The sequence below is a fragment of the Herpailurus yagouaroundi genome, unplaced genomic scaffold (genome assembly GCF_014898765.1).
Source record: "Herpailurus yagouaroundi ecotype Mexico unplaced genomic scaffold, PumYag 142, whole genome shotgun sequence".
NCBI lineage: Eukaryota > Metazoa > Chordata > Mammalia > Carnivora > Felidae > Herpailurus > Herpailurus yagouaroundi.
In genome coordinates, this window is record NW_024412397.1 from 11,601,034 (window position 1) to 11,618,930 (window position 17,897).

A 17,897-nucleotide genomic window follows, 5' to 3' on the forward strand; every position below is an offset into this window, starting at 1 on the left:
AACTCAAAATTTCTCCTCTGACCGAGGAGAAATAATGAAGTTAGGTACAAAGTAGAAAGTGCAGCAAACCTATGGCAAGGCACGTGCACTAAAGATTAAATGAGAGACAGAAAAGGCAGTAGAGTGAAAAAGGAAGGTCTACAAACAAGGTCTATCGTTTGACCCTCAGAATAGCTCTCTGGGGCATGTTATGTTCTTGTTTGACAGCTGTCTTAGGCATCTGAAACAACCTGCCTGTGGTCATGAAGTAAATGCAGTAGGTAGGAATGATGTGTTCTCTAGTTCCATTGGCCTCAAAGCTGGTGCACTTTCTAGAACACTAGGAGCTTAGTACTTCCACAGAAGGTAATTCAGACACAAGCCAAGAGCTCAAGTGACCATTTGCTAGTTCCGAGAAAGACACACCAGTACCTTACCTTTTAACACACTTTAGATTTATGTATAAATTTAGCTTCTGAAACTTTTTTACATAGTTCCCCTACACCCAAATATAGGTAATTGAAACAGAAAGAAAGAGGGGCCATATCATATTACTGGAGAAGTCAGATTAAGAGAGAGAATGGAAAGTGAGTATCCGAGAGAGCCATGATGGGGGGACAGGTGGAGGGAGGGACAGGAGAAATCTCTAAGACATGTCAGAAGGAAACTGAGGCAGAGCAAATATCCAACCGAATGCAGAGGATGGAAGAAATGGATGGGCATAAGAGTGAATGAGGCTATGAAGAGGGTAAGAATTAGGTGATAATTAGATGCACTTTTAATTTAAATCAGTATTTAGGCAAAATATTTCAAAATTCTCAATTCTTTTCATATAATGAACCTTATCATTTATATATATGGTATATGATATATAATGTTTTATGTTATATACATATGTTATATAGATTTATACATTATATATAAATAACATAAAACCACCATTTCTTATATTCTGCTGTAAATGTAAGTTTATTTATTTTGAGAGAGAAAGAGAGAGAGAAAACAGGCAAGTGGGAGTGGGGGAGGGATAGAGAAAGAGAAACCCAAGCAGGCTCTGTACTGTCAGCACAGAATCTAATGTGGGGCTCGAACTCACATACTATGAGATCATGACCTGAGCTGAAGTCAGACGCCCAGTCAACTGAGCCACACAGGCACCCCTGTAAATGTTATTTTTTCTGCTGATAAACTTACTTTTGGATGCTCAAGTGTAGTGTTCAGTAAAAGTGAAACATGACAGAACCCACGGAATGTGTCAGCTCGTAGGTTCAGTACCTGTTAAGGATATTAGTATCTTATAGAGTTTATTTCATTTCTCAGTCTTGCCTCAAAAGCTGGGAAAAAAATGAAGTGTTTTAGAAGGTTAGAGAATTTAACATTTCAATGACTTAGGAGAATATTAATTTCTAACTACATGAGCACATATAAAAAATAAAATTTAACCTTTACGTAGAACAAGTATTAACTGCTCTTCAGGGTCTATGGAGATAATCCCTGCATTAAAAAGAATATTTTCTGCTTAAGTAAGCACAAGATTATATAGTTTAGGAGGTTTTCCTCATATGTCTTTTCTGTCATATGAAGGATACTTCTGAGTGGAGGCATAAAGAAAGATTTAGTCTAGACACGTGGAAGTTATAATGGGTCTGTGGCTCATGAATTTATATATGTTTAACCAATGTGCATTAACCACTTCTTGTAGGCATTAGGTAGGATGATATAATGTTGAGCACAGAAGTAGACACAATAAGTTTCCTCAAGGAACTTATAATTAAATGGGAAGGCAGATATCCATCAAATAATGAGACAACTAAATGTCAATGTAGAAGTGGGATAATTATTGCAAAAGAGGGAAACATGATCTTTTCAAGATCCACAGTAGAAGAAACAGACCCATGCAAGGCAGATTTAAGTGAGGGTCACTGAAGGCTGGGGTTGGGGTGACGGTGGAGAGGTGATATGGAAGGTTACTCTTGGTACAAGCGAGCAGTCAGCAAACATCGGAAGTCAACAAAGCTGTGGAGCAAAGAAAGGTGGAGATAACCAATGCGGTCTGAGGCTGGTATGGTATGATCATATTAGTTTTTCAAAAACAATATAATTCAGATTGGACTGTGGATAGGAAGAAGGGCAGCGTAGATGTTAGCAAAGCAATTACAATGCTATTGCAGCAGCCAAAGCATACTGTTAACTAAAATTTCTGGTTTTAGAATTCAGTTTTATAACATTCGACATTTTCTGAGTATCCCGGTACGTCGGCTGCGGTGCTGGTTATTGGCAAAATCCTGATAAGGGAGGATCCCTGCATCCAAGCAGCTCCAACTTGGTAGCTGTATCTTTACAAAGAGAAATACAGTATAAATCATAATGCAGTTCACTGTGAGAAAGTGCAGACACCCACCAGTGCAAAGAAGCATACATACGAGAACAGCACCATTCTCCCACATTGAAAGAAAGAAAAGGGAAGATGGAGAAAAATACAGAAGTGTAAAATACACAGCATCCTGTAAATTAGCGGGCTCCTATAGTCTCAACGTCACCGTGGTCTGTGCCAGATACATATCCATTTTCACTTATCATCTTGGCAGCATTTCAGTGGAACCAGCCACGCTTCCTAGAGGTCAACCACAGCGTTACTGGCCCCTGTGATTAAGAGGCCCCCTCTCTAATACACTTGCATCATCAAGTGTCTTGTTTTCTGAAAGACGGCAGACGCTTGAAAAGTCATCCAGATTAGCTCTTGAAACGCTTACAGTGTATTCTCAGCTACTGAGTTCAACACCTAGTGGTCATCCCCGAATCCCCTGCACGGGATGTTCTAAGCTTGCAAACACCAGAATTCTCAATATCCGGTTTTGGTCCCCAGAACCTGGCAGAATGCTGCTGATGTGGTACAAGTTCTACCACAGCTTGATAAGCCTACTTATATTAAAGGAAAACCATTTCCCTGAATGTATTTAGTTATTTTTTTTTAGCATATTTCAAATTTTGAGCCAAGTTCATTTTAAAGCACCCAGTCATGCAAACTACCATCAAATCAGTTCTTTTCCATCTGAGACACCTTGATGAAAGGTTCTTTTTGTAAATCAAAGTGGAAGTCTTCGTACCTGTTTGGCATCACTTTGTAAAGTTCAACCTGTATTTAGAGACTATCACCAAAGGTTAAAACCTAAATTACTTTTAATTCACTTTTTTTTTTTTTTTTTTTACCGGGCAATTGATTTTCTACAACTGTAATCCCTATACCTTCAGTGAGTTTATTCCCCACAGTTGTTATTTTAAACACAAAAAGCAATATTTGATAGTAAATATGCACTCAATAAGTCTTGTTAAGTTAATAAAGTAGGGGTTGGAGAGAGATGCAAATGGATCTCGGCATTATGAAGTTCAGTATTTTGTATACAAATAACTATTATGCAATAGATTATACAGCAAAGAAACATATGCTAGGTAAATACGTATGGAAAGGGGTACTTTGCCCACAATGCTCAGAGAAGTCTGACAAAAGAGAAAACATGATTTAAGACTTGAAGGATAAGCCACCATCACTTAGAAACACTACTTTCTCTACGGATCTCTCTGAATCATCAGAATTTCTTATTAGTCAATAAAATTGTCTAAATCCTCGCTTGCTAACACAGCAGCCACTAGCTGCCTGTGGCTTTGAGCATTTGAAGTTTGGCTGTTCCTATCTGAAACACGAATTGAGATGTGCTTTCGTGTAAAATGCACATGTGACACTCAAGACATTGTTAAAGTGAAAAAAAAAACATACTTTGGTAACACGTTAAAATTATATTAGTTTGTTAATAGCTCATTCAATTTGTTGTTAGCATTTATTTCAGGTGTTTCTTGTTATTTTTACTAATGAGGCTACTCCCTGAAAGTTTAAATTGATGTAGTTCACACTTGTGAACCATAACCTACGTCTTCGGACAAAATAAAGATTCAAAATACTAGAAAAATCTTAATTGCGTACGATCTTGACGTACGCTACTCTAAAATTTTATGGCCAAATGATGCATTGAACGGCAAAACAGCTATTGTACTACAATTATTACTGTGTCTATTAGGTGTAACTGAAAAATGACCTACTTTAAATGAAAAATCTGCTAGTATAATCTATATCCACATTCACTAATTTGTAAATGCTTATTCTATCCACGTGCGCGTAGAACTTAGCCCTTCGATAACTACTTTTTAACTCTTCACTGTCTTTTGATCCTCTTGATTTGCACCACTATTACTGAAAATCTGTTACATGTTCTCTATTTGGCACTAATTACGTTTCATGAATTTTCTTTTAATTTGGTGGCTTCAGATCAGAAACAACCATGACAGAGAAACATCTTAGTTCTTTTGAGCATCACTTCCAAGTTCCCACCACTTTTTCCATGCCTGGAGCTCCCCCAGAGCTCCATACTCCCACCACAAAAAAATATGTCATTAAGTGACAGTTTGCTAATCAATGATTTATCTTCAATGGCACTCAATTTTATTGACTTTTTTTTTATAAAAGCAGCCTATTTCATATTTCCACATTCTTATATCCTAATTGCTCTGAAACCAGAGAAATCTGAATTTTTCTGTTATTTCCAAGACTAAGGTTACCAATGACCTTGACGGTTGCCCAATCCAGTGGGCACTAGTCAGCTCTATGTTTACATGGCATATCTATCATATTTGAAGTAGAACTTCAATGCAGAAACATGATATGGGTGAGTTTTTTTGTTTTAATACAATGTTACAGAAATTCTTATAGTTAAAAAAAATCTTTTTTACTCTCTCCTCTCAAATCATGGTTTGTTGGTAGCTGATCTTCTCTAGGGTAATACTTATGGTAAATCTTCCTCAAATTCTGTACTTGGCTTCTTCCCTTTTCATCCAATACTCTTTCTACATGAGCTCAGTGAAACGCAAGAATTCGACTACTTTCTATATATGGCAATTGGTGAGTTCTCTGACATATAAACGTCCCATCTGTCTCTCTAAATGAACCAGATCATATTCATAAATGACCGCTTGTGATTTTTATTAATGAAAATGTATGGGTTGCTCGGACTATGGTAAATACTTCTTATATGGCAATTATAATTTTTTAATGTTACCATCACTTAGCTTACACCTTTCTGTACAAATGTCTCTCTTCAGGTTTAAACCCATTTACTTTAATCTGTTTCATATTTTGTGCTCTTTCCTCAGAAAGATCCCTGAACCCCAAACTAGAAACTTCCAGGTCACCTTTGCCTTGAATTTCACTTCCTCCTTGTATTTACCTCTTGCTCATTCCACCACTGTAATGAACCAATTATTATATAGTGTCACTCCTGGAATGTACCTCAAATCCTGTCCCTAAATCCACATTTACACTGAATCCCTGCCCCTATTGACTGAATATGTGGGCTTATATAAAATATTTTACTTAGCCCTGCCTCAGTTTCCTCCTCTCCAAAATGGAGATAATAGAAATCAACTCATAAAAATGATCTTATAGTAACTTTACAAAGATTAAGTTTATAAAGTCTTAAAAATATATACAGTAAGCACAATAATAGGTGATATGTGTTAAACTACTATAACAGTCTTATGCAACTTAACGCCTATATCTCTGGGTCTTGCTAAAATTTGAGTCCTATAACTTGCACACTAAAAGCAAATTTTACTTGTACTCATGTGATTTTGCTAACTGCCTCTTTATTTAGTTATTTGCTATCTATACTATTCTATTTATTGGATGGTAAAATAGAGACAGCAGAACGATTCTCGAGAAGCTTAACATAAGTGGCAAAGACAGGAAAGTGAACAGGACGTGTTAACTACTATTCACAAATTCATCCCTAAAGTCATTTCCTTCTACCTTTGCTCTATTGGGCCCTGGGAATACACTGGATTAAAAGAAAGGTTAAGATCAGTACTCTCAAGGTGTTCTTAAATTTGAGCAAAGCAAATAAACAGATGTACCAATTGTGATAACTGATCTAAAAGAAATACACAGGTTTCATGACAAGGAATCGCAGGCGTTTGTATAGCTTGCCCGGGGCACCCCCTGCTCTGGCTTCAACTCTTGGGTCATGGTGCCCCAAGCATGGCACGCCCAGGGACCCCCCCCCCCAGCTCACATCTGCTCTAGCTTCAGCCATCCCACTAAGGCAGCCCCGACATGACGTGACCAAGGATCCCCAGTTTCCCAGAAAATCAAAAACTAAAGTTCACCACCACTAAAACAGACTTCCAAAGAAAGTTAAAATGTTTTCCTTAAGGCATGCCTGAGTTGCTCAGTCAGTTAAGCATCCAATTCTTGATTTTGGCTCAGGTCACGATCTCACGGTTTGTGGGACTGAGCCCCATATTGGGCTGCTGACAGTGCGGAGCCTCCTTGGGATTCTCTCTCTCCTACTCTCTCTGCTGCTCCCTCACTCACACTCTCTTTCTCAAAATACGCATTAAAAGAAAGGAATTAAAAACAGATTTAAGTGGAAAAGGCCATAACTAAAAATTAGAAAATATATGAAAGAAAAAAATCTCACCAATGAAGGCAAATAATACAGGTAGTGAATCAGCCACTTAAAAATCTAGTATGAAAATTAAAAAAAACAAAAGGATGTAAAATATGTTATCAGCCACATAAAATGTGTGTGTGCTGGGGAGAGTACAAATGTACTTTTATTTTTATTAATATTTTTTAAAGTTTATTTGAAAGAAAGAGCGAGAGAGTGTATGAGCAGGGGAGGGGAAGACAAAGAGGGAGAGAGAGAGAATCCCAAGGTTCCACACTGTCAGCACAAAGCCCAGTGAGGGACTCCATCCCACCAATCATGAGATCATGACCTGAGCTGAAATCAAGAGTTGGATGCTTCCCTGAGCCACCCAGGGCCCTCAAATGTCATACTTCTGGAATGCATTGGAAATTAAGCAACTATCAGCTTAAAATAGACTGCTATAACACTGGTGTATGTGAAACACATGATAACCAAAACCAAACCTATAAAAGAACCTAATAAAACAAAAAACTACAACAGGGGTGCCTGGATGGCTCAGGCAGTTGAGCATCCAACTTTGGCTCAGGTCGCGATCTCGTGGTTCGTGAGTTCGAGCCCCATGTCGGGCTTCCTGCTGTCAGCGCAAGCCCACTTAGTGCCTCTGTCCCCATCTCTCTCTGCCCCTCACTTGTTCATGTTCTCTCTCTCAAAATAACTAAACATTTAAAAAAAAAGATTCTCTTTATCCCTCTCTGCCCCTCTCCCCACTCTCTCAAATAAATAGATGAAAAATAAAATAAAAATGGGTAGAAAACTTGAATAATTTTTTCAAATGACGACCTACAGATAGCCAGCAGGCACACTAAAAGATGCTTAACATCACTAATCACCAGGAAAATGACGTTCAAAACCATAATAAGATGACCTCACACCTGTCAGACTGGCAACTGTCAAAGAAAAAATTGTTGGTGAGGATGTAGAGAAAAACAAACAAACTTTATACACTGCGAGTGGGAATGCAAACTGGTGCAGCCATTACGGAAAACAATCTGGAGGTTCCTCAAAAAGGAAGATTGAGCAAATCCACTTCTGGGTCTTTATGCAAAGGAAATGAAAACACCAATTCAAAGAGACACATGTTTTGAGGAACCTCCATATTGTAAGTGTTCTCTCGCACAGGAAAAAAAAATACACACACACACACACACACACACAATGGAATGTTCAGCCATAAAAAGAATTACATCCTAAATGGAAACAGACTCGGTGGGAACAAAATGTTGGTTATGAGTGGGAAGTGACTGGGAGGTGGACAAAATAGGTGAATGAGACTAAGTGGTATAACCCTTCAGTTAGAAATTAAGGCATGGAAATGTACAGGGGATGCAGTCAATAATTTTGTAACAACTCTACGGTGATATACAGTAACTACATTTATCATGGGGTTCACTTCATAGAAACGTATCAAATCACTATAATGTACACTTTAATAGGCCACTGTAGGTCAAGTATACTTCAATTAAAAAAAAAAAAAGAATCTGGTTGTGAATGGCTCTTAATTTAATCAGTAGGTGAGGACGGTCCCCCTGAGAAGGTAACACTGAGTCTGGACATGAAGGGGAGTGTGAGCCCAGCAGGTGAAGGGGTTTAGGAAGAATTTCTCAGTAACAGGGTGCCATGTTTGAAATGGATGGAAAGGTAGCTGTGCATCTCTTCCTACAGGCTGAGTGAAGGCTTAGCCTGATAACTTCAAGAGGCAAGCAGGTGTCAGAACATGTCTTGTTTTGTGGGCCATGAGAACCATTTGGGTTTTATGTAGGTACATTTGATGCTTCTGAAATGTTTCAGGCAAAGAAATAATTTATGTTTAAAAAAGTGAAATGATAGGAAAAATACAGGGGTACTAGTGCAGTCTGGTGATCAAAGGTGGATGTCATTGCAAGTGACATCTAAGCTAAGATCTAAGGGATGAGAAAATTCAACTTGTCATTTTGTCTGGATCTATGTGCTGTAGAATAAGAGATATATGCAGATGCTCAGTAATAGGAGGCTAGAATTTGAACTTGTACTTATGAACCCACTCTATTATTTATAGTCACAAAGAATAAATGAAGATTTATATGTGATAAAATCCCAGCATGTGATTGAGGTAAATTAGCTATCAACTATAGCATTTTTAACTAAAATTTGAACTGAATTTTAACAACAAATGCAGTATCCTTGAAATGTCTGCTGCAATATTTTCTCTGTCTTTAGACATTTTTGGAAAATCATATATTCGGATTTATTTTTTCTTGAGCCCTTATAGATCTTGGGATTACTACACTGAAAATAGAATTTAAATATTTTAAATGTGTGCCATATCCACTTTATAGAAAAAAATAGGCTGGATTTGGGAAAAAAAATGCCTTAAAATCATATCATCTAAGGAAATGGGAAAATCTGCGTCCAATGGAGATACTACTTACGGATAAAGACAAAACTAAATCAAACATTCTTTTCCACTAATGAGTACATTAAAATCGTCCATGGTTGGGGCGCCTGGGTGGCGCAGTCGGTTAAGCGTCCGACTTCAGCCAGGTCACAATCTCGCGGTCCGTGAGTTCGAGCCCCGCATCAGGCTCTGGGCTGATGGCTCGGAGCCTGGAGCCTGTTTCCGATTCTGTGTCTCCCTCTCTCTCTGCCCCTCCCCCATTCATGCTCTGTCTCTCTCTGTCCCAAAAATAAATAAAAACGTTGAATAAAATCGTCCATGGTCTAATTCAACAGGAGGGTATGGAACACCCTCTACATGTCATATCAGCATTTTATGAGATGCTACATATATAATGATCAAATAATGCTCAGCCCCTGCCTCTAAAAGCAGGAATCTACTCGAGGAGATAGACAAACTAATGAAACAGGTGAGTCAGCCTTGCAGGATGCTCTCGTATAAACAAGGTGCTATGTATGGGGTATGCAGGAACAGTACCCAAAGTCGACTCCGACGCAAAAAAGGAGAATGGTGTTCCAGGCAGAAGGAGCAAGTCATTTAAGAGTAGGTAAGGCAAATCACGAGGAGTCTAAGAGCAGCTCCGCCATTTGGCTGAAGGTTGAACTGGGAGGGAGCAGTAAGGTCACAGAGTCTGTGATTTTTGTCTGTAGACAATTGGGAGCCATGGAAATTTTATTTTATGCTGGGCTGTGTCACAGTCACATTTGCTTTGCAAAACATTACTCTGCCTGGGATGTTGACAGATTGGCATCTGGTAGAGACTGGAATGACTGCCATAATCCAGAAGGGCGACGATGGGCCCTGGGCAAAATCATGTGCAACATCAAGGCAGAGAATAGCATACATTCAAGGATCAATAAAGTAAAATTCATATTTGGGGATACTGATTGGCTGTGGGGCATGGAAAAGAAAGAAAAGTAAAGGATGACTGATTCCCCTCAAAAAAAAAAAAAAACCAACATGGAAGTAGGGACTAAATTGGGAGGAGAGGTAGGGATATAGGAAAACTGTTCAGGATTTAATAATTCTATTCGATTTCTAATGCCAGCAGTCCGTTAGAATAATGAATGTGCCCACCTAGAGTTCTGCAAATCACCTGCACCAAAGAGACATTGTTTTCCATGTCTCAAGAAAGGGAAAAATTTCATTATAACTCAAACCGAACTTCCCATTACTTCCCCAAAAGTATCACAGAGGCCTCTCCATTAAGTGTGCAAGTTGAGTCTCAAGATAGCGATAAAACTGACCTAAGTAAAGTGAATATTGTGTGTACAAAGACAACTGGTATACTATACATTTTGGCGATAATGCAGTATCATCTCAAATTTATCATACACAATTCTCGATGCGTTCTCTCAAGGTTGGAAGTAATTGGAAGATCCTGTAAATTAGACACTCAGAGGTAACCAAAGAAGCAATAAAGCTGCTGTGTAAAGCAGATCAAAGATTCTGCTCGCTCTAATTTGGCAGTACGTGGGCTGTGATACCCACAGATCTGTAGGCATTTCCCAGAGACACACAAGTCTTTCACACGGGAAAACACACAGGGAAACATACCTTATAAAGGACATTCAGAAGCCAGGCCCGCCTGTGTCTGAGTCCTGGCTCTGACACCTTATAACTTTGTGCATGTCTCCTCCAATTTACAGTTTTCTCATATAAAAAAGTGGGCACACGACTGCTTACTAACACCTGCCTAGGAAATGCGTGTTACGAGAATTAAATCGGACCATGTTTGTAAAGCACATAACTAACGGCTAGCTCTTAGTATGAGCTTATTAAATGCAATTCATTTTTTACTATGCTTGCGTTTGTTTGAGAGGGGAACATGTGCCATCATAAATTGGCTACTTCAGTCCTTTATTATCAATAGGACTGCTGCATCAAGTACTTTTGATCATTATAGATTATGATGGGGCTCAGTCTTTTACATAGTGCTATCATATTCTCCGCATTTTTTTTTTAGTTAGGTAATATTGTCACTTACAAAACTGGGAATATATTTTCCTGTTGAACAAAACCATGAGTGGCCAGAATCACAGGGGAGCAAGTACACTTCAACACTTCGTACATCAGGAAGGAAAAGTGAAAAGACGCATGACAGCTGAATGTGAAGCTGGCCATCCTGGGCACACTGGAAGAACTTGAACTTGAATTCCATGTGGTAAGCAGTGTTTTCTACAAATGTCTTATTGCACTTGAAGCTGGGCCAGTCTAACAAATCCCAATTGTGGCTGAAGAGCAAAGAGCCAGAGGGGGTGTTATAGGACTTCAATTACTTGGACCTAATGGTCCAAATAGGGAAAAAGAAAACTGAATATAGTAAATTCAGTGACAGTTTTAACGTGCAGGAAAATGCACAAGCTAACAAAGTAACTGTGCAGACTAATGAAGAAACTGGCTATAACAGTCTTTGGATAGATGTGCAATAATACTGAAACCCTATTTTTTTTTATTTTTTTTATTTTGGAAGAGTGAGCGAGCACACACGAGCAGGAAAGGAGCAGAGAAAGGGAGAGACAGAATTCTAAGCGGGCTCTGCTCTGTCAGCACAGAGCCTGACATGGGGCTCAGTCTCACGACCACCGTGAAGTCATGACCTGAGCTGAAATCAAGTTGGATGCTTAGCCGACTGAGCCACCCACGTGCCCCAAATCCATGTTTAAGGCAACTGAAATTCTGTCTGCTCACTTCTCAAAATCCACTGAAGTAGTAAGTTAGTGTCGTTCATAAAAAGTTTTTTGAAGTGCTTTCAGCCTGGTTGAAAAATAAGCACATATGTCAACAATTATGAGTTTATGATCAAAATGTGTGACAAAATTTGGGGGCAAAATATTTAGTCAGACATTAGAATACTAAAGGATCTTGCCATATATTGATGAAATGTCTCTACTGGCAAAATAACTGCATCCCGTTGATAACTTTCTCATGAACCTTGACTACGACCATAATCTCTCTCACTCAAGTTGTATTCAGTGGAAGGAAAGGAAACTTCAGGCTCTGTGGGATCATGTCTTTCATTCAGAGAATTCCCAGGCAAATAAGTCAGAAAGGGTGAGAACAAAGTGGGGATGGGAGAAGAGTCGGGAAAGATTTCACCCATGAAATTAAAAGGACACAGAGGGGCGCCTGGGTGGCGCAGTCGGTTAAGCGTCCGACTTCAGCCAGGTCACGATCTCGCGGTCCGTGAGTTCGAGCCCCGCGTCGGGCTCTGGGCTGATGGCTCGGAGCCTGGAGCCTGTTTCCGATTCTGTGTCTCCCTCTCTCTCTGCCCCTCCCCCGTTCATGCTCTGTCTCTCTCTGTCCCAAAAATAAATAAACGTTGAAAAAAATAAAAGGACACAGAGGTGAAGTCAACACAACCAACTTCGGACAACATGACTTTCCAATTTTAAGAAAGGACTACATATGAACGTTAAAAAAAATGTATTTTCAAGGTGCAATTCCTTTGTAGATTAATCGAAAAATCAGTGGCTAAGAAATGCCATAATCGCCATTGTTATATGAACTCCTGAAATCCTTGAACTTCATTGTACCTCACTCTCCCCCTCTGCAAAATGCAGAGGTTTGGGTTGGAATGGATTTCTGTGATGCCTTCCTGTAGGAGCATTCTGGAACCTTCAGGGCATCTCCTTCTCTCATCTTATAAGTAGCTTTAATTTAAAACCTCACTGGACCACAACATCCCTAAACTGACCTAGATTCTCAAGGAGTTCTTCCCTATTTCCACCCTTTTACCTTTCTTTTTTTCTTGCAATATTTATTCAGAAGCCTAAAAAGGTTGAACTATAAATCCTGGTATCGAGTGTCTAGGAATATGACTCATCTTACTTCTTGAGGTGGAAAGAATGTGTTACTTGTGCACTAGAAGCCATGGTCCGTGCGAGGCTGGCTGTCCCATACACACCACCCTCACCCCAAATAGTCACATTGACTTCGGTACATGCTGTGTAAAAACCTAGAGTCCACGACTGAGGTGACAGAACCGAAAGAACATGCAAAGTCCCGATTATCTGCTTCTAAAGACTCAGGAAATAAGGCACAAAGAGACTCAGTGCTGAACACAAATACCAGTTTTTGGACATGCTGATTACTGGTCCCTACCAAGACAAGAAAGCCAATGGTTTCAAAATGAATTGCAGTACAATAGGCTCTGTTTTGACTTTTGTTTTTATAGACTTGGAGAAACTTTAGAAAAAAAAACCACAGTAAAATATAAGACATAAACACCTTATCCTGAGAAGAGGTATTCCTAATCTGGGATCTATTAAAGGAAAATGTTTAAATTTAACAAAAAAGTTAACTAAATTTTGAAGAAATCAACAAAAACCTATAAACTTACCCTAAGATATATGTGTACACATACAAATACTCATATATATTATATGCAAAAATGAAATCTAATAATACTCAATTTCACTTACCAGTGACAGCCAGGTAATGATTCTTAACTAATTAGAACCAAGCAACCTAAATTGCAAGGAATCCCTAAGTCCAAGGTAAAAGTATGTTCTAACAATGAAGCAGGCCTCATTAGACAGCCTTAAAAAAAGATAATTGACTGCTGGGTATGATTAAATTCTGGGAAATCCAAGTTTACCTTATTCTTTTGAAGTCCTATGTAATCTAAATGGTGTGTGATAGACTAGCCAAGTTAAGTTCAAGAAGAGTCATCCACATACCATTTACCTTTGCAATGGTTCCATCTTTTTCAAAACTGAGGCTAGTCCTTTCAATTCTCATCAGGCTTTAACTGGGAATTGCCATGTCTAATGATTTTCTGAGACTTTCTGCCATCTGTGTGAAGTTATTCGGTTAGCTGAAGTTATCGAAAACGTAGTTGACATTTGTGTGAGATCGTTGACAGTGTGTTAGTAACTAGGTCTTAGCTTGGCTCATGGGTTGGGAACTTGCTTCACCAATAACACTTAAAAGTGACTGAATGTCCACTATGTGGTAGGCACATGACTGTCTCGTTTAAGGTTGACAATAACCTTATGAGTCTAGTTCTACTATTTTCCCCTCATAGATTAAGAAGCCAGCTTTAGAAGAATTAATGTTCCTCTGGTGAAAAACCAGTGTATGTTGGGAGCAGTAATAAACACTAGGTTTACCTAACTCCATAAATCTTGTTTTTAAAGATTACCCAATGACGACTCACATCGCCAAGTTCTGCTTTTATAAAAATATATTATAAATGGGTTCACAAATTATATCAGACCCATTTACCTTAGAAAACACACAGCACGGTCTCAAATGCAATCGTAAATGCTCATTGTCCTTGCTGTGGAAAGTTACACTGTGAAAGAGAGTGTAGCTAAGGAAAAAAACCATTACCCAATGCCCATGTTGGCTAGCTCCCAATTTTTAAAAGCGTACTGCATAATCTCTTACAAAACTGTAATTCTAATACAAGTTGTAAATCTTATTTAACCATGTAATGAAATAATCCAGGAGAGTACAATTAAATATGTTAATTCTTGGGAAAACTGTAACTTTTGCACTGCTGGAATTACAATCTCTTTAACTTCGTGAATAATTATAAAATATTCCTTACATCTTTTCTGAAAAGAGGGGGCGTATAAAGCCATAATTTCTGAAGTAATCATCTTATCAAAACAACATAGAGAAGATTCTGGTGTAATAGACGACTCTGTAGGGTACTGTAAAACAACATGGTAAATTTGAAAAAAAAAAAATCAATTTTAAACAGTCCTGTATCTTCACTGCGATTTTAAAAAAGAGGTTGGTATTTTTTTTTCTGAGCTGTGTTTTAAATATACCATTGGAAAGCGTGGCCAAAGGAACATGGGTTGCTCACTGAACAAAACACAATAGAGGGGAACATTTGTGTATGTTCTCAAAAAGGTACCCAAGGCCAAAGGAAAAGAGAAGGGTCACGGTGCATGCAGGGTTGGTGTGACTGCTCTCGCAGAGAAAGCACTGGAAACTGTACCCACCCAGTAACGTCAAGACACAGGCGAGGATGGCAATCAGGGCTCCGGTGCTGAGGCCGGCAGGTAGGACGTAGGCCTCCGCGTTGCAGGTCTGGGCTACCCCGTCGGCATCACAGTCACAGACGCGGATGGTGAGGGTGTTCGTGCTGCTGAGGGAAGGCGAACCACTGTCCACGATGAAGATGGGCAGGTAGTACACAGACTGCTCCTGTCTCCGGAAGCCGTTTCTCCTGGTGAGAATGGAAGCCGTGTTGTCTAGGATAAAGAAAGCAAACGTGTAACCCCAGATTTCTGGCAGCCTCTAGTCCTGCCAAACTGTATCCATTTAAGGGGGAGGGTGGGAGGAAGGGCGAAATAGGTGAGGGGGTTTAAGCGGTACAAACTTCTGGAAGAAACACACACACACACACACACACACACACACACACACGATGTATGTGAGTTAAGTCCTGTTTGGTGTCTTTAGACGGAGCACTATATATTACCCAATACTGGTTCACTGCAGTACAGTTTAATACATTTACCTCATGCTATGGAGTTATGACCAAAGGAAACAGTGACAAAGTAAAACAGAATATGGAAATTTTTATTCATCACTTACTAACTGCAGCTTTGTGAAAATGTCATGTAGTCTACCCTCTTAACTTCTCTTATGTTTCGAACCACACACTTACAAAGAGGATGATGCAAATGAACAGGGTATCTTTGCAGAATCATGAGATGGCCCAAAAATCTCCACCTGTCTCAAACCCAATATAGAAACACTTAAAATAAGTCAATATAGCTATCAGAGAGAAATGACACTGTAGTTTTTAAAAATCCGTATTGGTATATATCGTGACCCAGGCCCCATGTGTATAAACATTGTGTCAGTGATAAAATGGGTCATTTGTGTTTAATTTATATTCAATATTCTATTTCATCTAAACGTTTAAAGTAATTATGAAACTTTTAACAGTGATCAGTAAGTCTGTATCACATAAATGTGATTTCTAGATCAGAAATATTTTTTCTTATCTGCTAGCGGTTTACCCAACTCACTTGTCTTCATTAACTAATTAGAGAATGTATGTGGTCCTTTATACTTACAGCAATTAACACATAAAGGAAAATAGGATGCTAGTTTCATCCAGTGTACTTTAATATTGTATCTCCTTTCCAAGCTATCAAAAAGACATGTATCTAATGTTACCATAAAAGAATTAACAATGTTCTAATGAAAGAGCAAGCTGAAATCTATTCTATCCAAATAGCACCAAACAGCAAGCTCACAGGAGACCAAAGAAATCACATAACCTGCAGTTACAAATATGGCAAGAGCAACTGTTTGGTTTTATATTCCATCCGGTAAGTTTTTATGTAAACGAATCTTCTGTTTTAAAACGTGAATTTGAGGTGTTCATTAAAAATCCACACATGCGGCTGAAGGATATTATTTTCAGTATGTTTCTCTATACACTTAATAGTAACGCAACGTCTATTTCTTGGCCTCTCAACCAATCAGATATATGTATTCATTATGTGATACACAAAGTTGTTTCAGAGTTGCTGAACGTTAATCTAACATGCCTGGCATCAGAGAGCGCACTTGTGCACGCGCACACACACGACGAATCAAGGAACACGTGCAAAAATGCCCAATACATGAGAAGGGAGTCCTGTGCTCAGGAAAGATATCGTAAGAATGGTGATGTTCTCTATGCAGTTCCTATGATGGAAGCCAATATAAGAACTAATCTCCTAATTCTTAGAAGGTTCATACTGGACGCTCTGGACTTGACTTAGGGAAGTCTTTCAAGTGTGCGTTTACTGTCCAAAAATCATGGCACTGCATGATGATGACACATGGGGGAAATAGTCTCTTCTTGGAAAGGTCATAAACTCCCCTCTCTGCATTTGTGCTGGGTGAATCCAAGTGCTGAGAACCGTCCCTTGCAAATATGATTAATTCAGAGAGTTTGGGATTACCCACATAGAGAATGTTCTTCCTTTTATGTTACAGAAGGGACAAGATAGTGTTCTCATTTAAGCAGAGGATGGAATCAGGAAAAATATTTTAAGATTGAAGTTTTGAGGTCAAACTTGGATTTTCTGTGCTAAACAGGATGGAGGCTTTAGGCAAAAAGCACTTATAATGCCCACCTTCTAAGTCATTTTAGATGAGCCACTGTTTGACTAGCAAATTGTTTCTACGTTTTGTTTTTTTGTTTTTTTGTTCCTGAAGCCTGATTCACATATTCAAGCTGAAAGAAACACATCTTCTGTATTGGCGGGGGAATACTCTTCTCGATATATCAGTTGCAAACACCCTTCTGTTAAAATAAATACCTTGAATGAAATCACCTGTGAATAAATTCAAAATTAGACAACAGAATGGTCTTCTGCTTCCCTTAAAAGTTCTTATAATTGTCTATATGTTGTGTATATGTCTATAATTTTATATATATATAATTGTCTATATAAGTTGTTTATATATAATTATATATGCCTGTAAGTCTGTATATACTTATAAAATATAAATATTGTATATATATTTATTTATTTAAGCAAAATCAGAATATACTTACAGGCCTCTGTAAATATGTTTCTATAATGACACTGAGGGAACTGGTAAAAGTGTTCACCTCTGACGCAAAGAAATGAGATTGAGGATGACAGGAAATTCTTTTTTATATTTCCTTGCATGAGGAGTATATCTTTTAATTATCTGCATGGATTAATTTTACGTAAAAATAAAGGAATAACTGATGTTGCTATTGAAGGTATTAGGTCAAAATTGATTTATGTTGAAATCAGATTGGAAATACCAATTATTTTCCTAACGTCTCAGTTATGCCTACGTAGGATAGCCTTATTGATACATTTAGCTGACCCCTCAAATGTCTAGGAGTAAAGAGAAAGGTGGACCTGCCTTTTCCCTTATTTGGATTTTGGCCTGAAGTGATTTAAGTAGCAGCTGCTTCTTAATGACAGCAAATCCACAGATAA

At 38.5% G+C, this 17,897-nt stretch overlaps 1 protein-coding gene across 6 annotated transcripts in view; it reads right to left on the reverse strand.

Moving 5' to 3' along the window:
- CDH7 (cadherin 7) overlaps nt 1-17,897 on the reverse strand; it is a 123,013-nt gene that overhangs the window by 3,226 nt on the left and 101,890 nt on the right. For all 6 annotated transcript variants that reach the window (XM_040478607.1, XM_040478604.1, XM_040478609.1 and 3 more), the window contains one exon: nt 14,913-15,164. In XM_040478607.1, coding sequence (XP_040334541.1) covers nt 14,913-15,164 — 252 coding nt within the window. The remainder of the gene's footprint in view (nt 1-14,912; nt 15,165-17,897) is intronic.